This window comes from Brachionichthys hirsutus, chromosome 18, assembly GCF_040956055.1.
Source record: "Brachionichthys hirsutus isolate HB-005 chromosome 18, CSIRO-AGI_Bhir_v1, whole genome shotgun sequence".
In the NCBI taxonomy this organism is placed as follows: Eukaryota; Metazoa; Chordata; class Actinopteri; order Lophiiformes; family Brachionichthyidae; genus Brachionichthys; species Brachionichthys hirsutus.
The window spans coordinates 2,163,536-2,186,727 of NC_090914.1; the positions used below are offsets into that span (position 1 = coordinate 2,163,536).

The 23,192-nt window shown below is 43.4% G+C and overlaps 3 protein-coding genes across 5 annotated transcripts; 2 read left to right on the plus strand and 1 right to left on the minus strand.

The window, feature by feature from the left end:
• Nucleotides 1-1,684: 1,684 nt before the first annotated feature.
• On the minus strand, nt 1,685-4,401 carry LOC137907526 (tubulin beta-4B chain-like). Of its 3 annotated transcripts, none has more exons than XM_068751869.1 (7): nt 4,267-4,401; nt 3,938-4,046; nt 3,377-3,487; nt 3,036-3,280; nt 2,631-2,953; nt 2,183-2,527; nt 1,685-2,092 (listed from the first exon to the last, which is right to left on the minus strand). In XM_068751869.1, exons 1-7 carry the CDS (start codon nt 4,321-4,323, stop codon nt 1,945-1,947), a joined length of 1,338 nt encoding a protein of 445 aa, XP_068607970.1. In that variant the 5' UTR covers nt 4,324-4,401; the 3' UTR covers nt 1,685-1,944. The 3 variants fall into 3 exon arrangements, with proteins under 3 accessions (XP_068607970.1, XP_068607971.1, XP_068607972.1); XM_068751870.1 differs by having other exon boundaries at nt 3,929-4,046; XM_068751871.1 differs by lacking the exon at nt 3,938-4,046 and having other exon boundaries at nt 4,290-4,323.
• A 1,184-nt stretch (nt 4,402-5,585) lies between these two features.
• On the plus strand, nt 5,586-15,435 carry nrde2 (NRDE-2, necessary for RNA interference, domain containing). The gene is made up of 19 exons (XM_068751868.1): nt 5,586-5,643; nt 5,861-5,966; nt 6,346-6,507; nt 6,609-6,749; nt 7,011-7,279; nt 7,966-8,192; nt 8,532-8,756; nt 8,898-9,087; nt 9,826-9,959; nt 10,454-10,574; nt 10,680-10,852; nt 10,929-11,100; nt 11,205-11,425; nt 11,510-11,993; nt 12,803-13,188; nt 13,642-13,781; nt 14,084-14,225; nt 14,918-14,989; nt 15,104-15,435. The coding sequence occupies exons 1-19, from the start codon at nt 5,586-5,588 to the stop codon at nt 15,227-15,229; spliced, it is 3,549 nt and encodes a 1,182-aa protein (XP_068607969.1). The 3' UTR covers nt 15,230-15,435.
• Nucleotides 15,436-17,246: 1,811 nt separating this feature from the next.
• Nucleotides 17,247-23,042, plus strand: calm1a (calmodulin 1a). Its single transcript, XM_068752319.1, has 6 exons — nt 17,247-17,298; nt 20,240-20,270; nt 20,356-20,499; nt 21,148-21,254; nt 21,864-21,999; nt 22,103-23,042. Exons 1-6 carry the CDS (start codon nt 17,296-17,298, stop codon nt 22,129-22,131), a joined length of 450 nt encoding a protein of 149 aa, XP_068608420.1. The 5' UTR covers nt 17,247-17,295; the 3' UTR covers nt 22,132-23,042.
• The last annotated feature ends 150 nt before the right edge of the window (nt 23,043-23,192 follow it).

The following is a 23,192-nucleotide window of genomic DNA, read 5'->3' on the forward strand; positions in this document are numbered from 1 at the left end:
TGGGTCAATAATCAATAAGAGTTTAGTTATTTTAGAGGCCAACCCCTCCTCACGTGAACATGTAATGAGTTTACAAACATCTGACACTCGAAATATGAAAATAATAACACTTAATTTACCTCCAGTAATCCATTTCAAGCTGGTGAGATTCACTTTGAGAAACAGACTCCTGCGATCTGAGACTCGTGTCGTGTCGAAGCCTTCGAGCACTATCAGATGCTGCTGTTGAAACTGCCTCCAGGAAACATTTAGCGCTTTGAAAGTTCGCCGAAACACAGACCGGTGGCATTTCTGAGAGGGTTTTTAACAGTTCAACATTGTGACGTGTTCGTACACAGCAGCACAAGCTTTTGGTGAAACGTCACTCAGTTGTTGAAGTGGAATTCTGCCGACGGACATCCAATACAGTTTAATATTAAATGCAGAATTAAACAAACGTAATCACATTCACGCGTTGGAAGCGAGTGAAACTGACTAGTCATTTTCCATTTCATTAAACGCCTATTTTTGGGTCTAATAGGTTGTTAAACCAGTTTACCGCATATCAGTGTAAATACCTGTTCCAAAAACATTTGGGAAATCGTGTAAAATATCAGGCAACACAAGACAATGTTTTGCAAACCGTTTTCACGTAAATGCAAAATAAACAGTACAAAAACAAGATACTGAATATTCAAATGGATAAATAAATACATTTAATAAATGTAGATTCATCCTTAATTCAGTGCTTGTGATGCATTTTATTCAACTATATGAAACATAGACTCGTCAGAACCAAGGAGAGTTTTCCTCTGTGGGTAAAATGAGCTCAGGCCCAGAGATTATATTATGAATTGTAGATGGTAAAAGCTATAAATACTTACGCCTGCATTAAGAGGAAAATGTTTTTTAACTTCCCCTTGGATATTTTTAAAGTTGTGAACCTCACCCCATCATTTCTTGTGATTTACTGAGCCTTCAGAGAATATCACTGATTCTCCATCTTCATAGTATCATGAACCTATGGGATGATCTGATCCACTAAATGAGGTTAATGTGGTACAAATACTGGTTTTGGACTGTGTTTCTTTGAATTTAATTCATTAAGAAATTATTAGACTGTTTTACTATTTTACAGCGTTTCTCAACACATTTGGAATTGGGCTGATGGAGACTCGTCTTGTTTGACTATTTTCTATTCATCTAATGACTGTACGCTGTTCATACTTCATGGTCTTCATCCTTTGTGGCAAATCTTCCCTCAGCAATGTTTCCCTCATCTCATCTCACTTTGTATGTAAATAAGGATCATCTCGATTTACTCATTGTGTCCACTTGCTTTTCTTTCACGATTTGAGGAAGTGTTAAATTTGTGGATAAAATGTTTTGAGCAGACATCTCAGATTAGTGCAGTGCTTCTCCCAACCCTAAACCTGAGGTATCCGATACTATAATCATGTGTATGGTTTAGAGTATGTTTTGTTTCATACAATCATGAACAAATACATTGGAGTATTTCAGACTTGCTATCAGAAGAATGGAACTCGGTACTTCTGCCAAGGCCAGCAGTTCTGATTCAATCAAGCCTGATCCAAACTCATAACCCCGTAAGCATAATTTAAGGATACTGGATTTGTAAGCGACAGTAGAAATCCATTTATAACAAGTCAGTTTGACGTGAATACACAATTAAAAGCGACAAATCTTAACTTGCACAATGAAAGCTTTATTAGAGCAATTTTTCAGTGTCAAATTATCAGAAACAGTGAACAGTTCCCGGCACTTGTGCATTACTCCATCCTTTAATATTAAATTTAGCTTCACGTAAACACCGAGGGCCTTAACTGGTCAGAACTACATCACAAACAGCCCATTCAAGAATCGAGGTTCCACTATTTAATCACAATTTGTTGGAAAACAACTGAACAACGACTTAACACTGAGAGTAAGGACGTTGTTATGCATCTAGGCCACTTCCTCTTCGCCCTCCTCCTCAAACTCCCCCTCATCCTCGGCGGTCGCATCCTGGTACTGCTGGTACTCGGACACCAGATCGTTCATGTTGCTCTCCGCCTCCGTGAACTCCATCTCGTCCATGCCCTCACCGGTGTACCTGAAACACAAACGGTGTGTTTTTACAAATGTGATCGACGAGCAGGAATTACGGGGACGGCCCCCCCGACATCATCCATCCGTTACTCACCAGTGGAGAAAGGCCTTGCGGCGGAACATGGCAGTAAACTGCTCGGAGATGCGCTTGAACAGCTCCTGGATGGCGGTGCTGTTGCCAATGAAGGTGGCGGCCATCTTGAGGCCACGAGGAGGAATGTCACAGACCGCCGTCTTGACATTGTTGGGGATCCACTCGACGAAGTAGCTGCTGTTCTTGTTCTGGACATTCAGCATCTGCTCGTCCACCTCCTTCATGGACATGCGGCCTCGGAAGATGGCGGCCACCGTGAGGTACCGCCCGTGCCGCGGGTCACACGCCGCCATCATGTTCTTCGCATCAAACATCTGCTGGGTGAGCTCAGGAACGGTCAGTGCCCTGCAGAAAGACAAAAAAATTCCATAGAGACGATCTCATAATGCAGCAAATACAAAATGGCGGGTCCGAGAGACTCCCAAAGAGCCGTCTCTCGGCGCTCTACCTGTACTGCTGGCTGCCACGGCTCGTCAGCGGAGCGAAGCCCGGCATGAAGAAGTGCAGCCTGGGGAAAGGCACCATGTTCACAGCCAGCTTCCTCAGATCGGCGTTGAGCTGGCCGGGGAAGCGCAGGCAGGTGGTCACGCCGCTCATAGTGGCGGAGACGAGGTGGTTCAGGTCACCGTAGGTGGGCGTGGTCAGCTTCAGCGTGCGGAAGCAGATGTCGTACAAGGCCTCGTTGTCGATGCAGAAGGACTCGTCCGTGTTCTCCACCAGCTGGTGGACGGACAGGGTGGCGTTGTACGGCTCGACCACCGTGTCAGACACCTGAAGTGGGCGGAGAGAGAAACGACACGCAGTTAACAAACTAAACGACTGAATCTAAGATACGTTACTGCTTTCTACACACCTTGGGCGACGGCACCACGCTGAAGGTGTTCATGATGCGGTCCGGATACTCCTCTCGGATCTTGCTGATGAGCAGCGTTCCCATGCCAGACCCGGTGCCCCCCCCAAGGGAGTGAGTGAGCTGGAAGCCCTGCAGGCAGTCGCAGCTCTCGGCCTCCTTCCTCACCACGTCCAGGACCGAGTCCACCAGCTCGGCCCCCTCGGTGTAGTGGCCCTTAGCCCAGTTATTACCGGCTCCGCTCTGGCCTGCGTCACACGCAAAGACAGGCGTTAGAGCCGACTGGATATAATATATATATATACATATATATATATATACAATGTCATCATTCAAATTCTCACCAAAAACAAAGTTGTCAGGCCTAAAGATTTGGCCGAAGGGCCCGGACCTCACGGAGTCCATTGTCCCCGGCTCCAGGTCCACCAGAACCGCACGAGGGACATATTTTCCACCTGGGAAAAAAACCCGACATTTCTCTTGTTGGAATGCATTCAATCCTGTCTTTTTAAACGCTGGGCAAATATATGAAAGCATTATTAGGCTTTAAAGGTTTATTGAAGTAGTTTATCATTTCCATTTGTCAGAAAAGACGGTTTTGCCTGTCATTTACTAAAACCTTTTGTTTAAATATATATATACATATATAGTCGTTAGCTTATAGAACATAGCAACCGCGCAAATCAGAAGCTAAACCTCATGTCGCTGGGGTAGCTTCGTTAGCTCGGTGTTTAGCTGCATCACGGGGGTTACCGAGCAGTAAGGGCGGCCCCGTTTACCGTCAAACCGGATTCCAGTGGTTTCTATGGGTTACGGTCCTCACAGACAATCACAAGTGGTATTGAAAAATTATTGATCCCCATTTACAGCGCATAAACCGAAATCTCGGCAATAGCCGGGCTCACCTGTCGCCTCGTTGTAGTAGACGTTGATCCGGTCCAGCTGCAGCGCGGAGTCTCCCTGGTACGTCCCGGTCGGGTCGATGCCATGTTCGTCACTGATCACCTCCCAGAACTACGACGGGTAAAAACGTTTAACGTCAAACGGGCTGGTTAACCGGAACAACGTGCCAACGCGCCGGGCTGAAATCAGCCTGCGGCCTGATAGGGCCGACGAAGCTACCGTTAGCTTCAGCGTTAGCTTAACCGCTAGCTTCAGCGTTAAGTCAGCTAATTCGACTTCCCCGCCCTTCAGCGAGTTTAGTCTTAAATTTCTAACAAAAAAATATTCTCACCTTAGCTCCAATCTGATTGCCGCACTGGCCGGCCTGCAGGTGAACGATTTCCCTCATTTCGACTGAAGTTCTAAAGATGTACGCCACAAAATCGAACAATTGCTCCTACAGCACTCGAAGGGAATGACTATGAGGACAGCGCAGTAGGGCGGGAGCTATTCGCTTTTAAAGGCTTATGATAAACACGATTGGACAAACTCGATGTCATTCAAACCTGACCAGAGATCTTATTGGTTAATAAACCTATATTGAGTTCTGATTGGATAGTCCAAGTGGTGCTTCAGTTTCCTCGGTAACTTAAAAAGAATGCGACACAAGCGCTACTGCGCATGCGCACAGACACGCCTAACGACCATCTTGTGAAACAAACGATGTCTTTGCAAACCCGACAATAATTATTTTAATGAGTTTCCGTTTGACCAAGGTACGGATTAAACAAGATGGAGTCAAATACAATAGGTATTCAATAAAATATTGAAGCTGGGAGGCGATATCATTCAGGGTTGTGCGAAGGATGTGTGTGTGTGTGTGTGTGTGTGGGGGGGGGGGGGGGGGGGGGGGGTGATGAGAGACAAGTTGAGACATCTGGGGGTACAAGGATTAGTAATAATATTAATAATACATTTTATTTATTTATAAAGCGCTTTTCTAGATACTCAAAGTCGCTTTACACGTTGTACATAAGTTAAAAAACAGCAAAGTAATAGAGACAATAAAACATAAACATGAAAATAAATTAGATAGACCTTTTAAAAAAAAGTAAAATTAGACATTAATAACAATAGCTGTTAAGGGAAAGAGTGCTGCATGCCTTGGTTTTGAACCCAGGATCTCCTAGCAGGGAGTCGGGCGCACTACCCACTACACCACCTAGACGTCCCCCTGTCGAACGTTAGGATAAATTTAGAAGATAATTTAAGACATTTACGTGCATCTTACCGTGAAAATACGGTAAGTTGATATTACAGAACATCGGAACATTAACTTTCTGGCCGTATGTGACTATGACATATGTGACCGTATGTCATTAAAAATAAAAGGGGGGCTACTCATGTTGTATGGAAAGGAAAATAAGTAAATTTTATTTTGGGTCTCTGGTATTGTTCAGGGGGGCAGGCCAAATGTGGAAATGGGCCGTAGTTTGGGGACCCCTGCGCTACAGTCTGGTAATGGAGATGAGGAAAGTAGACTGAACAACACCCCGGATCAGTAGGGGGCGATAATGCCACCAAGAAGAAGAAGAAGAGGAAGAAGACGGCGACTTCATTTTGGGTAAACCCGCCTGCTACGTCATAATCCTGCGACTGCTTATATGCGACATGTCTCTATTTCCAGCTTTTGCGGAAGAGAGCACTAAAGTTGAAGTTTCGTCAAAAGGTGATCACTCTGTTTAATCTTTTTTTTTAATCATTTTTAATACTGTGTTGACTTTATGTTAACAAGAAAAACCTGATGAATCTGGTTAATATAAGCCATCCTGCGGCACAAAAACAACTGTAATAGTGACATAAACTTCATGACTAATAGCCATCATGATTATTCTCGTCTGCTTATTAATGACTAACTCTGTTTCATGACCACACTCTCTTTGTAGAATTAGACTGGCTGAAAAATGCGAGTTTTCAGTCGAGAGATGCCGTCTCTATTCACAGTCAGTATTTGGAGAGGACCAGTGAGAATCCTCAGAAGAAAGAATCAAGGTACAAATTACTACTGGATTACCGCACAAAATGTAGATCAATCAGGTTTATTAAAAAAAGAAAACTGGTTCCTTTGCTTTTATATGAGAATCTATGTAGTTGGCAGTACATTTGAAATGCCTTCTTACAGTATTTTTGTGTATACTACTCCACCTGACCACAAAATATAAAAATATGTTCAATGTTCTTGCAGCTGTATTTACTTGATCCACCCTGAAACACTCAAGTTCTGTTTAGAAATCTGAAAAATGAATAATTTTCCAACCACTTTTCACTATTACATGAATTTGAGAAATAATTGAGGCTGGGGTTTTGTCTTAATGCGTTTCCTTGTGACTCATTGATATTTGTCTCGCCTTATGGTCATAAATGTAAATAGCTCTGCAGAAAGGGAGAAAGGAGGAGACGTGCCATCCAAAAAGAGGAAAAAGAAAAGAAAATCCAAAAAACCAAAAAAGAAGAGTGGCCGATATTCAGACAGCAGTGGGCCCGACTCTGAAACCGTTTACCCCAGCGACCTCAAAAGGGAAGAAGCAAATCGGTATGACAATGCTTACACTCTATGACTTTACAAACAATATTATCTGCTTACTTCTGGGTTTATTCATTGGTGTGTATGGGGCTGTGTGTGCATTGATGCAGGCCCCAGGCTGCTCAGTTATCAAGTACCTTCTCCTGGTTGGATGACCTCCAGTCACCCACGGAGCAGCTGTTCTGTGTGGACCGCAAGGCAGACGCAGCCAACTGGACATACAAGTCACTGTACAGAGGGGACGTAGCCCGGTAACACACACTTTCATACATGCCCTCTGTGCTTTGATATATTTCTTTTGGATTTGATCAGATTTGTACATTTCATGGAGAATAAGTGTCTTGTCTTAGAGACTAGCTACCTGATTCTCAAATCGAGAACAGATGCATCATAAAGCTTAGGAGATATTATGAAAGGCTGGTAGCAACACACATTTCCATAGAAAACCAAGCCGAAAAAAGGCAGTCTGTTGTCCTTTTTAATATAATGATAAAACTCCATGTATTTTTCAGGTATAAGAGAAAAGGCAGCACGTCCTTGGGGCTCGACCTTCGTACACAGGGAATCGGCTGGGAAGACTCGGAGACAGCTAAGAAACATAAAGGTAGAGACAAGAAGAAAACCGAAGACAGATACTTCTCTGCAGTCAGTCGGCAGTCGCTGCGTTCCAATCCTTCCATTCCGACATTAACAACACTTCCCGAGTGCAGCGCTGCCATCGGCCCGACCTCCTTCCTTCCACTGGGAGAAGAGGAGGAAGCGAACAAAAGAGGAGAGGCAGGTAGGAGAAGCATTGAAGAGGTGACTTGATGTCTAAATAGAACTTCAGCTGGTGTTATTTCATTACAACTTACAAACTCCACTTATACATCCAGGCTGAGAGATTTTATTTAATTAATGGTATAAGTATGGCATTTAGAATAGCTTATTTCAGCAGATGTATTAAAGAGGACTGTAGCGCCGCATTATGTAATAACACAGCATTATATTTTCATTAGTCAAAACTTATTCAAATGTACTGTTTATTATAATAATACAGTGTGTTTGAAAGTTCAGAGACAAATAATGATACATTTTTACATCATGTAATAACCACATTTTTGAACAAACTTCTTGAATGTAATATGTAGTAAAGTTTGCCGCATTTTGTAATAAGGTGTTACATATTGCACCGGTTATTACAAAATGCAGATGGTAAACTTTTTTTATGAAGAAAATGTAATAATTTGGTGCATTATGTAATAAACCACCAAAATGAATGTCTTAATTTGTGAAACGCATAATAATGTTAGAACGACATTGATTTTAAGCATTATATCGTGGCTCATGACTGAGAATTAATTTTAATAACTAGTAAGATGTTCCATTAGTCAAAACGTATTCAAATGTAACTGCACTGTAATGTCAGGAGAGGAGACGTACACACATCTGGACTACGTTAAACAAGTATTTCATGTGTCGATCCAGGAGGCAGAGTGCAGACATCGTCATCGAATCCCCTCGGGGTGTACGACTCCTCCACAGACCTCTGGTTGCAGGGAAAGGGGCTGCAGGAGCACACAGAGCAGGCGAAGCAGGACACGCCGACGGGGCAGAGCGCGCTGCTTTTGTCCGGTAAGACTGAAGAGTTCAACAAACGGCTCAGAGAGCAGCCAGCAGACACACAGCTCTGGATCGACTTCATAAGATATCAGGTGACGTTTCTCCATATTCCATACTGTCAGGTTTGAGTGAAGGAATGCCTCGTATGTTTGATGTAAATAAATAATATTCCAAATCTCTGGATGTTGTTGATGCTGTATATTTGAATATTAGAGTCTAAACTAAACGCTGCCATAGTAATATTCAGATCACGTACAAAAATCAAAAGATGATGAGATAGCGCTTTAGATATTTAGATCTTCAGTTGAACTGATTGTTGTAAAGCGTTAGGAAATGATCACATTATTAATGCTTTAAAGACTTGTAGTTTTAATATCAGCCCCAATAATGGAACAACCAATAACTAGACTAAATCACCTGTCCCTCTCCAGGATGAGCTCAGTGCTGCAGCGTTTGGAGGAGAGGGGGAGCAGCAGGGTAACCATTGGTCGGAGCATCGCAAGTCTTCCCACCGAGCAGTCCTGGAGAAGAAACTAAGCATTGCAGAGCGTGCCGTGGCCACCAACCCTGCCTCCATAGCTCTGCAGCTGGAGAGACTCAGGATCTACCAAGAGCTCTGGGAGCCGTCTGTTCTATCAAAAGAGTGGAAGAAACTGGTCTGTCTAGATTCTACAGTTTTTACGGCCTTCTAACGAGCCTGGAACAGTCATGTGCCTACCCTTGGTCAATAAATCTAGTAAAGTCATCTTATAGTTACTCAAACTTGGTTAACCTGCGTCTCACCCATTGCGTCTCAGGTGTTCCTTCACCCAAACAGTGCCCCCTTGTGGCGGGAGTATCTGATGTTCACGCAGAGCTACTTCAGCAGCTTCACAGTGTCAAAGGTGAACTCTGCCTACGGGAAGTGTCTAAGCACACTCAGCGCTGTGCGTGATGGCAGCATGGTGTCCCACCCCGCCTTGCCAGGGACTGAAGAGGACATGCTGGGTAACAGAGTTTTTGTTTGAACAGTTACTCAGTCAGTTTATTAGGGAGCCTGCTTTTATTACCATAACTCTGTGTGCCTACGTCTTAAAATCTAATTTCTTTCAACGTGATACATTATGATCTAATTTCTTTGAGCATTAAAGTCTTTCTTTGTTCAACAGTTTTTAAGAGGCTATTTTTTGCCACAGACTCTGGTGGTGATCAGGAATTTCATCAGTCCAGAATTTCTTCAAATCATTGCAAGTCCAGTGACGATGCTACAAAATTTGATTAAAACTATATTTTAAAATCCCCATAAGATCTACCGCACATCAAATTCTGTTTGATCCAAGTAATATTCCAGATATGGTGATACAAAATGATGACATTTATAGGGCTCATGAAAAATTCACTATAGTGTAGTGTAATAGCAAATAATGCAAACTTAAACAGATGATTTTTTTAAATGAAATTGTGATGATTGTGTGTAATTTGACAGATCTTGAAAAATTACATATAGAACTAAGAAATCAATAACTAGAGAAATTCTGTAAATAACTATTTCTTGATTCTAATTCTTGAATAAAAAAAACTACTAACATTAACAGGTTAGATCTTCATTGATATGGACTCACATTATGAAGGTCAGATTATCATGGCTTGCTTGCTTTTAGGTGAACTAATATAGTAACAGGTATGTTCCCTCTTGAGTGCTGTCGACTTGACAGTTCTTTTTTCCCTTGTCTTTTCTTTGTCCAGATTTGTTCACCAAGCAATGTCATTTCCTTCGCCAGTGTGGCCATTCAGAGAAGGCCATTTCTCTGTTTCAGGCCATGATCGACTTTACTTTCTTCAAGCCTGACAGCGTACGAGAAATGTCCACAAAGCAGCAGGTAACATATGAGCACATACAAGTACATACGTACCATCAGGTTATGGCCAGGTGGAACAAGAGGCCAGGTATTATTCTGTCATCGTGAAGGCCTTTGCTGGAAAGCCGCACCTTGAAGTACTTGGACACAAAACGCAGAAAAACGAGTGCTTTTTATACAGACTCAAGGAATTTCAATCATCGTGTATTTGACAAACATGGCGAGAGCAAGGAGCACATGAATGTGGCGAAAGTTATTGCTAATGAACAAGCTAAGTGTTTGGGAACTGCGTTAACTTGTGGAAAAAAGGGTAGAAAATGTGACCTTTAATGGTAAAGCAATTATCATGAAAATCCATCAAGACTTTTTGTGTAACCTCCTTACAGTCAGACTAACAAACGGAATACTGGTGGGTGACGTTCGGGAGTACATTCTTTAGAGGGCCGTGAATAAACACAAGTGTTCCAGTACTGTAACGTGCGTCTTTCAGTTTACGGCTCTTTGCGTGTGCACAGGTTGAGTTCTTTGAGCCATTCTGGGACAGCGGAGAGGCAAGAGTTGGAGAGCTGGGAGCCAGAGGCTGGAAAGCTTGGATGCTTCAACAAGAGCGAGGAGGCTGGCTACAGCCCCCTGCAGGTAAAAGCACAGACCGATTCTTAGAGCGATGGTAGATACCTTCTAGTGTTGATTTAAATTAAAATTATAAAAGCAAAAGTGATCCGTGCTTGTCTGTTTTCACAGAAGAGGATGAGGAGGAGGAAGAGGACGAGGAAGAGGTGAAAGATCGGAGCAAATCCAGAGGAACGATCTGGTTGGAGGTGGAGTCGTCCCGTGAAGCAGCTCACTGGCTTCCCTGGAGGCCCGACAAGTCCAAGGGCGGATCAGAAGAGGACTGTGAAGACCCAGACAGACAGGTGCTGGTTTAGTTGCTGCTTGTCCTAAATTAAGAGAAACCATCTGACTGTGACTTCTTCGTTTCTCTAACTTCAGGTGCTGTTTGATGATATCGGCCCCTCCCTTATTCGTCTGTCTTCACCGGAGCTCCAGCTCTGTCTTCTTCTCCATTTCTTCTCATTCCTGGGGCTCCCTGTAGATTCGGTTCTCTCTGCCGCCCCCTGTCAGCCAGGTCTGCTACTGGAGAGCCTTTCTCTCTTCACTCAGGGTAAAAATGGCACCATCAAAACAAAGGAACACAAACTAGACATTTGCACCAAGCACTGTTAAGTGTATCGTTGCTATGACAACTAATTCCATGCTACATTCTAGGTAATGACCTCCAGCATCCTCTGACCTCTCACGACCTCCCTGAACTTGGTATTAACTCTGTAGGCCACACAACTCCTCTCCAGGGAAAAAGGAAGTGGGCGGGGCTAGGGAAGCAGGGCCAGACATTTGTCTCTAACATGTTCAGTATGGTCCAACCTGTACTTCCTGCTCATCACAGGGCTGCCCTGGCACTCAGCTGGATGCAGTATGAGAAACTCAAGGTACAAATCAGCATTTGGAAGAAGCGGCTTGTGGTTTAAGTTAGCTCCACTGATTCATCTGCATTTGCTTGTGTTTTACGTCAGGTCTTCCGCTGCCTGCGTGGTAGCAACAAGAAATGCCTCCGCTCTCAAGGCAAGAGCAGCAAACGCGTTGCAAAGCAACTGCTCAAAGAACCTGACAACCGCTCGTCACTGGCGCTGTGGAGGGAGTACGCTCACTTGGAGTGGATGCTGGGTAACCGCGATGAGGCTCGCAAAGTCTTCTCCACGGCAACGGCTATAGGCGGTGAAACGCTAGGACTAAGGAGCCCCGCCCTCTGTGACCTCTGTCTGCTGTGGGCCCAGCTGGAAGTGGAGGATGGCGCAGGTGCGGGAGGAGAAGTTGGCAATGTCGCCGCGTCCCCAGCTGTGTGTGTGCTAACGGGGCTAGCAGAAGGAGCGTCTTCGTTCTCCCAGCCGCTCGCTCCGGTTGCCATCCTGAAAGCCAGGAGGTCTTACGAGCAGGCTCTGTCGGCCGGCTTGTCGGCTCTTGACCAGAACGGCCACCAGCTTCCAGCCAGCAGAAAAGGTTAACTCGTATATCGCACGTCACAGTTTAGCATGTTTGACAACATACATAGTTGATATTCAAAACATAGAGCAACCCACATGTAAAATCCACAACCGCGAGTTGAAAAGTTATAAACACAGTCACCATAGAACAGAATCAGATACCAACAGAACGCCATATTAAGGCGTTTATTGTGCAGCCAGTGTTTCCTAATAATTGTAGCACAGCATGACTGTATGTAAGAATATGTAATTTATCACATGGAGCAGTGTGAAGGCATCTGCATTGGCAAATAATTTAAATACTGAGGCTGCCGCTTTAATAATATGAGGTGTCGAGTATATTGCTGATAGTTGTTGGTTTTTAACAACCTTAAACAACATGCCATGGATACCATTTCCTCTCCAAACACCTCAGCTTGGTGTCTGACAGTGTCCCGGACTAAACATTGGTGCAGCATTCTCTTCTTTAAGACTTTAAAAGTCTTTATAGTTATATGGCAGTTCTTCCAGGTGTGGTAAGAGCACGCAGGTTCATGCAGATTGCAGACGGTAAAGCGGAAACACAATGGAAATGATTACAATTTGCTCTGATACACGAGTCATCAGGACGGTGTATCTCTTTTGAATGTAAGATCCACTAGGCCTCTCTTACAGGAGACTTTTTGACATGGGAAAGCATTTTTTTTTTTTTTTACTTTGACAGCTAAATCATAAATATCATTTTCCTGCTCCAAAGTCAGATTATTGTGCAGGGTGACTTGATGTCACGCTGTCATGTCTCTTTGTAAATGGCTTTGAGTAACATCCCATCATGCCACCCACCAGGTCAAGAGGAACTGCTCGGAGAGAAGCTGAGGCTGAGAGGACTGGCAGGATGCTATGCTCTGTTCCAGTATCTCACGATGGGCATCCATGCAGCTAACGCCGTCTACAGCCAGGCCAGAGAGAAGATGGAGGCTCGACACCGCACATTAAAACATGACAGTAACGAGGACAGTAACCATGGCACCAGCTGTTCTTTAGCGGATCTAAGCAGCAGCTATGTTAACAGGCTAGCTTCCGAGTGCGAGGCATTGGCAGTACAGCACGCGGCGTTGCTTCGGCACCACAGCAGCATCGGCGTGTTTCCACTGGCAACGCTGAGACGCACGCTGACCTCTGCTATCTCCACCTGGCCCGGCAGCGCCCGTCTCTGGAGCATATATGTACAGGTTAGCCACCGTCTCCTCCTAAGATACCGCATGTCATTTAATTACAGCTGGAAGCAAAAAAACGTTGTTTATTAGTTTTACAACTAAATACTAGGAAAGCATTAAGAAAGCGCAGGCCTCCGCCAAGCAGCTCATTCCCCCCATAATTAGGTTATCACATCGACATGGTGATCTGGATCATCACCGAAAGGTTAGAAATTGTTCTCGGTGTCTTGATACACCAACCATGAAAAGGGAAAGTGAATTGGAGTTGATTTTTGAATCCGTAATTGGCGTTTTTTAATGTTAAAATGTGAATGTAACGTCACTCTGGAGCCGATCCGGATGCAATTCGGTTGTAAGATAGATGAGTGTCAAATTCCATAAACTACTTTAGCTTGTCCTGTGAGGGGGCAATGACGTGCACCTGCTCTAGATGTGTTTCCCAGCTCTGTCATATGGCCTGCGTTTCAGATCGAGAACCGATACCATACCGCAGGTCGTGCACGTCGCTTTTTCCAGTCTGTAACCAGGGACAACAGCGGTGTGCTGCCACACCTCTTTGCCATTTTTGCTGAACAACAAAGGAAGCAGCTGGTGGATGCTGCTCTGAGGTGAGCACAGACAGGCAGATGAAGAGATGAAGGGTTATCCTGCACTCATGGACATCGACATGTGATCTGCCTTTCTCTATTCTTTCTAGCTAATAAGCCAAGAGAACTCATATTTACAAATATTCTCTCTTGAAATTCACATATCCTGCCTTTATATATTTAATAATTGCACAAGAATAATCAATTCAGAAAAACAGAAGAGAGGCTTCTCTTGCTAAATACAAGTATAGTCAAACCGGTGCATTGGTAAATTATTTGTATAGTTTAATATTCTGTGTGTATATATTTTATGCTCTTTATAGATCTTGTAGCCATGATGCTGCCTTGCCCATCCTGCCAGAGAATGGCCTCAGTCATCGTATATGTGGACTATTTGAAAGAACCATATCAACAGAAATGGGTTCCCATTGTCCTTTGCCTTGGAGGATGTACATACACTTCCTGGTGAGATCATAAATACTGCACACAAACTGCCTTTATTAGGACACTATTGACTTTCAAATTCTTGGCCTGTCAGCTGACAAGGAGAAAACAAAAGGAAGGGAAATTCCTGCTCATACCTCGAACACCTAATAGATTTAAATCGGGTTCTTGTAAACTGATGGATGCATTTTCAGTGGCAAAAAGCAAATAAACATGCACAACGGCTGCAAAAGCTTTACATGTCGAGGATCTGTTAAACTGAGGTAGTAATATTTCATCTCAACTAGGCTAAAGTCACTGATATGAAATATAATATATGTATATGTATTGGTTAGTTTGCAAGCTTGAAGAAAGCACAGGCCTAATCAGCTCTCAGACTGCTTAAATTACACTGAAGATGCAAACTAGAATCATTTATTCAAAAATATTTTTAATTGATCAAAATCAAACTAAAATGTGTGTTTCAGTTTTGAGGGGATAAAGCCTTTTAAGATGGCATTTTTTTCCTGTACGCAATTAATCTCTAACAGTACAGTGCTGCTTAGATTTTGGCTCATTTTCCAAATACAGATTGAAGTACGACATCTAATATACACGATACGATGAGACATAGCCAACATACTTTGCTCATGTACGGTAGAGCCTCAGATATTCCCTATAAATGTGAAGCCTTGTGTGTATCCTTTGTGATGTATTTGTATATTTGTATGAAGGTATCAGATGGCAGGGTGGATAAAGCTAAAAGAATCTTCTACAGGGCCTTGCAGAATATTCCCTGGGATAAGGTGAGACAGATGAGAGTTATAATTCCGAACAGCGATTGAAAGACATGACCCCCCCCTCTTAATGTATGCTTGTATTTTTGCAAATACTTGACTATGGTGTCTGTGTTGGAACAGGGATTGTACATGGATGGAGTACAGCTGTTCCCTGACCACCTGCAGGAGTTTGTGGATGTGATGACAGAAAAAGAACTCAGACTCAGGCTGCCTTTAGAAGAGCTGGATATACTGCTGGAGGACTGAACACGGGACGCATTCATTCTTTCAGGTTTAGTTGGGGGTTTACTGGGAAAATGGCAACCCACTATTAGTACACTATGGAAACTCAGATGTGTATATAGCTGCAGTATTTAACAGCGAAAGTGCAGAGATCGCGTCCACAAATGATCATGGAGCCATCCTTTGTGCATTATGTTTAATGCTGGTACTCTGTTGGAGTAACTGACACTGCCAATAAATGTGATTCTTAGTTATCTGGCGTGTACTACGGGTTTATTTGTGAATATAAGAGACAATTTAGTTAAGCTGCATGTTTTTGATGGAGGGGGGAAGCCGGAGAATCCACGCAGAGAACATGCAAACTCCTCACAGAAAGGCCCACACGCTGGATTTGAACCTGTGACCTTCTTGCAACAGTGCTACCCACTGTGCCACTGTGCTGCCTGCATGTGGTTCAAATCAACTTTATTAAATGACGCATTATTAGATGCCAGAAAATCAGTACCACAGAGTGCACTAAATCTATAAACACAAAATGAGATGAATGCAGAATATAAAGATCACATTCCTGCTTGTTTTTAAATGCGTCAACGTTTTTGTGATGCCAAAGTGTTAAATGATTACATGGCTCTAAATGGTATTGTGAGCCCTCTGGTTGAAAACAGGCATCCATTGACACCAAGAGGGGAAAGTATCAGACTGCATCGTCACATTTAGAACGTAACGTTCCACATGGTAATATTTTATTTGACATTAAATGGCATCGCTTTAATGATCCGACTGTATGTAATAAATTGTGTAGTGCACCTGTATTACCTTGCATTAAAAGCAAACATCAAAGTATAAGACAAAACAAAAGGTGTTTTATACTTGATAAAACACCTTTTTTTAAATCTACTGGCACAAGCCAATAGATTTAAAAGTCTTGATGAGTTTTGAAGAAGTCCAGAGAATCCATTTGACGAAGATGAGTTGGGATGGAGTTCCAGAGTTTATGGGCGGTGACTGAATGCTCTAGCCCCCATTGTGACCAGAAGTATGTTTGTGAATGCTTCTAAAACAAGGGAATTTAACATTTCTAGAATATGTGGCTCGCGACTCTATTTGTCAACACACCTGTGGACTACCTGAATACCTATTAATGTATCAAAACATTGGCTGTACTGTACACGCATTGGAGAGGAGTTGCTCCCTCCCCTCCCTTCCATGCCGCGCCGTGGTTTGACGCATTGCAGATCCACCGTGGCCAATCAGCAGCCTCTGTACAGTCTGAGGAATATGCGGCTCTGCTCTGTCCAATCAGAGTTCATCTCTCAAAAACATTAGCCCAACTTCCCCAGTGCAGTTAAGTGGAGATTTTTTTTTTAGAGCGTATCCTTCCGCTCACATAAAACTATTTGGCAAAACATAGTCCGTCAGTTTCTGTATCGTTAAAAAAATTAATTGCGCATGAATCCTTAATTCAAAGTCGCGGTTCACACCACGTTTCTTGAAAATACAAGCGCCCAATATTACATATAAACAGTACAAGTTAATTTTATTTGCAGAAAATTTGAGTTATTTGAAATAAACATTATTTCTAATGGGGGTGGGGGGCAGGGGGTGTTTAAAAAAAAATATTATTTCTTTTTTGTAATAGTTTGCCACAAATGCTACATTCTTATCTGTGCTCTGATATTTATTGGACATTTATTGATCACTGTCATATCGAGTTTTCCGTTCTCTGCAGTAGAACCTGCGCAGACCTTCAGAATTTCCAATGCAATAAAGCTACACGTCCCATAATAAGCCGAAACATGACGGCGCGCATTGAATAAATGGGTTTAATTTTTATTCGAATTATAACTGCATATCTTGCATGCTTTATTTTCTTCATCATCAGGGTGCACGTCGTCGGCGCTGACCCACTGCTTGCATCTAGTTCCGATAGATTTACAGTCCATCCAAACACTTGCGGAGGAATACAGTGAGCTGCTGTGAAGTGGTTCGCCCGCCCGCCCGCTTCCCCGCACGCCTTGTTTCAGTGGCAGCCGTCCATTTCCTCTCTCCCTGTAGCGTTAGCAGACCCGACGTCTCCGCTTCACACAGACATGGTGAGCATTTCGTGGAGAATCATTTCAATTTAAAGACGACTTGAAATTGTGTTTAATCGACAGAATGCATTCAAGTGTTCCTTTTTTTTTTTTTAATGTTGCTTCCAGATTTTTTTTAAATTGAATATTCGAACGCCTACATTTATATCGCGGTCGTAAAAGCGACTGGGCGTGCTAATGCGTTAGCTAGCTTAGCGGCTCGCGCTCTCTGCGAGCGGGGGAGTCTCGACGCGTCACGCCAGCGTTGCTGAAGCTACCGGCCGCTAATGACATGCTAGCTGTGCACCTGCGCTTCAGCGCGGCCTGATCCGGCGGCGGCGACTGACTTGTGCCTGTCGGCTACCGATTTTAGCACTATGGATAATGTTGCATTGGAGCTAATTAATATTCAGTGTAAATATTCCGCTCTGTGGCACCTTGAGATGAAGCTGTGCACGTGCGCGTGCGTGTCGAGACGGTTTGTTTCACGAGTGATGCTGAATTTCTGATAAATCACCTTTTATGATCTTGTGTTGCCGGAATCGCACCTGAAATTTGAGCTGTTGTTTTACTCACAGATGTTGGATGTTATTTTTTTTATATAATTTTGAGGTGTCGGAGTAACGTTACTTCTGGTAATCAGTTTTTGCTTGTCAAACATTGTCACCCTGTCTATATCCAGGGCTATACATTTTCATAGAGGCTAACAAAACATGTAAAAGTAAAGCAGGTAACCGCTTTAAGATATGCAGTGGTAAAGGTTATAATTATGTAAGAGAATGTGGCTTAATATCTGCTCCTAGTACTGCTAGACGTATTACTTCAACATGACGGGTAACTGGATTTATATGACGTAGAGATAGTTTAATGTTAGAATGTACATCTTTGCAAAGTCTCCTCTCTTTTATGTGCTTAATCATTGGAAACAAAAATAAACCCACTGATTTAAACAGGATATATGTTTGATCAGGTGGGCGAGCTGTTCTTTAATGCTTGTTGGCACGCCCTCGCATTCCTGTTTTGATTGAATGAGTTTTGTTTTCTGTTTGGAGCACAACGACAGTAAATGATGTGGTAATCTGTATTCTGGATTATACGGGTATATTCCAGAGCAGCACGTCTTCGTACGGGACCTCTGTCCAAAACAAATGCCATAACGTGAATTACTTGTGTGGTCGTGCGTTATCGGTTTCTGCACAGTAGTGTGTAAATCTAGGTTTAATTTCTTAACGTATTTTAGCTACTTTACTTGAGCTGCTATGATATATAACTATTTAATTTTTATTTTTATTTTCCTACCTGTTTGATCGGTTGCAAAAGGTTGACAGGGTTTTGTGCAGGAAGTAATCGGTTAGTGGGGTTTGACATTTTTCTGATCACTTTGTGGTGTTTTTTTTTTTTTACTCTCACTTAAAGTACTATTACGCTCACCTCAACCGCTATAAAGACATCCACTCAAACGCAGAGCGTGTTTTTATACGCCGCTCAAACACAGAGGGAACTCCTAAACAACACAACGGAACTCTAAGGCTGCGTTCACACTGCCGGCTGGACTCACCCAAATCCATTTTGTTTTCTTCACTAATGCAGCCTCTCTCATCTTTTCATGCCAGTCTGAACAACGCATTTTCGTGTGTGTGTGTGTGTGTGTGTGTGATGTAAAACACACTGAGTGGGGATTAAGCTGTTCATTATTGGTTCTGCATACAGAGTTGCTTGTTAACCAGACGCATACCGGTAATATAGTTTTTCCTGACCTGCTGGTCCACTGTCTGCTGATGAGCATGATCGATACTGTTGATCGATCCTTATCAAGGAATGATGTCCAGGATGTGTCGATTATCTGTTTAGAACTCGGCCTAACTAAAATCCTTTCAGGTTCATTGATGTGTATTTTCTTTCACATCAGCATCTCCGCTCTGAACCTTTTTTTTTTTTATAGCTGAAGTAGGTCATAGTCCGTGTGCACGTCTAAGGCTGTTGGTAATCGCTTTTTCTTTTTATATAGCAGTGGTGGAACGGGTTAATAAAAATGAAACTCACACAGGTAGACGCCTGTATGAGCAGAGTACACTGACGATATGTACAATCAAACAGATTGTACATATCTCTTACTGTGTACTGCTAACGTCTGTCTCGAAAGTAAGAGCTCACAATAAAACCATTTCATTTTAATTACGATTTATTATATAATTGTGTGTGTGTGTGTCTATATAGTAATTAAACTGGCTCATGGAGTGCTTCATGTGCCACAGAAACTATTTGATGTGAAGGAGGTCTGCTCTCCAGCCAATTGATCCTCCCTAGGAGTTGCAACTGTAGCAATGAGATGACAGACTGCTGATTTTAAAAGGCACACACACACACACACACACACACACTGTTACACATCAATCTGACCTCCTCTGGCGTGGCCTCCCAGCTCGTGCACGCACATTGTCTCAGCACGTTGCACTTAGTGCCTGGTCAGAGCTGGGCGGAGAGACAGACAAACAAATGGACAAATAATCAGGACGACATCGACAGAGGCCCCAGCTCTTCATCCATGACCTCTGTGACCTCTTGGTCACAGGTCTTTTTCTTGTATACATGCGTGTTGGGTATACATACCGTTATTCATGGAGTCAGCATTTTCATCCATCAGCGCATCAAACGCGTCCTCGGCTGCATCCTGGGGTGGAACCGTGGATCGCTGTGCTGTCGTGGTCGTTGCGCTAATAATGGCGTGGAAGCGGAGCATTCAGCGTCCTGGAAGTACACAGACGGTCAGCCGTGACCTTTGGTTGAAAGCTTAACGCGGCTGCAGATTACAGGTGGCTTCCCCCTCCAGGGTCCGTCATGCAGGGGAGGCTGCTGGGTCGAATTGAATGCGACTATTGGTGGGGGCTGCCCTCACAATGTAAACACTGACGCAGTATCTTATTTTAAATCTTTAAATGTGAGTTATTCTTTCTCTTCTTAGGCTGATCAACTAACAGAAGAGCAGATTGCAGGTGACTGTCTAAAAATAAAGCCATATATTCTGTGAGTAATGAATTATCAGCTGTTGCTGATGTTTCTCTCTCATCCTCTGTCCAGAGTTCAAGGAGGCCTTCTCTCTGTTTGACAAGGACGGCGACGGGACAATCACCACCAAGGAGCTGGGCACTGTGATGAGGTCACTGGGTCAGAATCCCACTGAGGCTGAGCTCCAGGACATGATCAATGAAGTGGACGCAGACGGTACGTCGACGTCAGGGACATGTCTTCATAGACGGAAGGTGGCCATTTTGGGTTTATGAACAGAACTGCCATTCAACACAATTTAAAATATTAACAGTTCAAGTTCAAACACAGCATTCACAGTTCACCCAACCCAGCCTGACTAATTATTTAACACTAATTATTAAACAAATGTATTGATGGCACATTTATATTTTGCTTCCTTCTCGTCTAGTTCCTGAGAAGTTGGATTTTGGTGTTTGATTTTGAACGTTGGTCTCCTTTAATGATTATTTATTGGATTATGTACAAACATCAATTAGGATTTGCTTAAAATCTATAAACTGTTCTGGGTTTAGCTATTGGCTGATTTTAGAACAATGAGAGCAAGGTGGTAATGTTTTAAAATTAAGCATTTATTACAAATGTAACAAAGAAACGTGAACATTACCGCCTTAACTGTGCAGAAAGTAGCGGTTAAAGTGAGTAACATGAATGCTGATAGCGACACCAAACTACGAAGGATTGACTTGATGGTTCGTTTTAACTGTTTTTGGGTTGATAAGGACCCAAAAGCACCATAACAGTGTAGAAACATGGGAAGTGTGAGTTTCTCAGTCTGTAGATCATTTACCATTTCCTGTGTAATTGTACCGTTCTGTCTCAAAGGGAACGGAACCATTGACTTCCCCGAGTTTCTGACAATGATGGCAAGAAAGATGAAGGACACCGACAGCGAGGAGGAGATCAGGGAGGCGTTCAGGGTCTTTGACAAGGTCAGCATCTTTCTGTAAAGGTAGTGGAGAAACGGTGACGGTACGCCAAGATGTCATTTTGGTTTGGTTTAGAAATAAATTACTTAACACATTATGACTATGCAAACGGCGAACACACCAAGTGAAAGATTAAAGTCTCTTCTTTCATGAGATAAAAGGGAGTCTCTTCCTACCATTATTCGTTCCGGAGTCATTGGCCGTCGAAGAGAGGCATGTTTTAATGTCGGTGAATGTTTGGGTTTCAAAAAAAAAGAGCTGGTTGCCATGACAATATCTCCAGCGGTGGAGAGAACCTGCTCGCTAGCGACAGAGCTAGCTGGAATACAGCGGTAGTGCTTTGCTAGTTGTGCTATGCTACGCCCGTGAGCTGCTAGCGCGCCTCCCCTCAGAGGCGTCCGTGCGTAAACTCGACGAGGACTTTAGTTCCGCATTGGAGCGCTTGGAGCCAACGCAAGTGGACCGACCCGAAACCGTTACGCCGCTAACATCGGCGCTTTAGCAGTCATTGATAAACCTTAACCTGAAATCAAAGCTTCTGTGGACCAATGGGAAGAGCCTTTATTTTGGTTTGCTAATATACTGGATGATAACCGTCTGTGCTTTGGTCAGGATGGCAACGGCTACATTAGCGCAGCAGAGCTCCGTCACGTGATGACCAACCTGGGAGAGAAGCTGACCGATGAGGAAGTAGACGAGATGATCAGGGAAGCAGACATCGATGGAGACGGGCAGGTCAACTATGAAGGTACTGGAGAGAGCAGTCTGTTGTTAGTCTGATTGATCCTGTTATAAACTGTTATAAACGGTTATAACGTGTTCCTGATGGCTCACTATTCTCTCCTCCACAGAATTTGTTCAGATGATGACCGCCAAATGAGCTGGGCTCTTATCCGGATGAAGAATCGGTCAATTGTTTCACTTACCTCTTATTGCAAAAATCTACATTTATTCATACTGTTCTGTATAGACAAATTAAACTGAATGTTTGAAAACTATAAAGCTGTCCATACAAACAAGCTAAATCAATCTGCATGCACCGCCCCCCCACCCCCCCCCCCCCCCCCAGCGCTGAGCTGCCCAATCAAAACTCAGCTTGTTAGCCAAGCAGCCGCTGCAGCTGTCTGCTTCCTGGTTCCGTCTGCCTGATCTGATTATATGGACTAGCCAATCACCTTTCCTCTTTGACTTCCTGTTTCCTTTATTTCTGTTCTTCATGCATGCAGCTTTAGATGCGTTGCTGTAGAGAGCCTGGTTGGGCCTGGGTCCCACAGGGGGGGGGAGGGGGGAGGGAGGGGGTGAACCAATGGAATCTTTGCAGCTTGCTAACCTAAATGAAGTCGGTGACAACAGATATTTTTAAAATATATATATATATATTAAAAATGGAATAAATAAATGCTCATTTTAGATTCAGTGTTTCAGGCATGTCGGGATACACACTTTATCCTTTTAAATGTTTACCTGTTTGGGGGCGTAGGTTTGAAACCCTTGGGCGCTGAGTCTGTGTTGGATGAGTTGAAGGGCTGGGCGGGCTTTAAAGGCGATGTACGGAAACATTGAGCGTCGGCGTCGAGATCTGAATCTGGTTAATCTTCATTTAGCACATCGCCTTAAAGGTTGCATGAATACCACGATTCTACAGCGTTTCAGTTCAGTCTAAGGGGGGGGTCTGTGCTTTCTGTGTGTGGCGAGGCCTGACCCGGTCCAACTGTTCAGTTGATCTGCATTCCAAGTTGTACATGCTAGTCTTTACATTTTGTTTTTCCAATAAAATACCATGAACTAACATTTTGTATTGATATTTGACTGTTTTCTATCAGCAATGGCAGATTCTGATGTCAGACCCTCACGTATATATTTGGGGGGGGGGGGGCTTTGGTGTACGGGACTAAAGTCTGTTCCGAACAATGGGGGTCTATGGAGGGATGCCACGAGGGC

Excerpts from the sequence above, each read along its gene's own strand:
- calm1a (XM_068752319.1), top strand. Across the intron at positions 21,255-21,863 it reads CGTTCAGGGTCTTTGACAAG|GATGGCAACGGCTACATTAG; the intron begins GTCAGCATCTTT and ends TGCTTTGGTCAG. Across the intron at positions 22,000-22,102 it reads CGGGCAGGTCAACTATGAAG|AATTTGTTCAGATGATGACC; the intron begins GTACTGGAGAGA and ends TCTCCTCCACAG.
- nrde2 (XM_068751868.1), top strand. The coding sequence starts at position 5,586 with ATGTCTCTATTTCCAGCTTTTGCGGAAGAGAGCACTAAAGTTGAAGTT. Across the intron at positions 10,575-10,679 it reads CTGGCTACAGCCCCCTGCAG|AAGAGGATGAGGAGGAGGAA; the intron begins GTAAAAGCACAG and ends CTGTTTTCACAG. Across the intron at positions 14,226-14,917 it reads GGATGTACATACACTTCCTG|GTATCAGATGGCAGGGTGGA; the intron begins GTGAGATCATAA and ends ATTTGTATGAAG.
- LOC137907526 (XM_068751870.1), bottom strand. The coding sequence starts at position 4,323 with ATGAGGGAAATCGTTCACCTGCAGGCCGGCCAGTGCGGCAATCAGATT. Across the intron at positions 4,047-4,266 it reads GCAATCAGATTGGAGCTAAG|TTCTGGGAGGTGATCAGTGA; the intron begins GTGAGAATATTT and ends TACCCGTCGTAG. Across the intron at positions 3,488-3,928 it reads CGAGGCGACAGGTGAGCCCG|GTGGAAAATATGTCCCTCGT; the intron begins GCTATTGCCGAG and ends TTTTTTTCCCAG.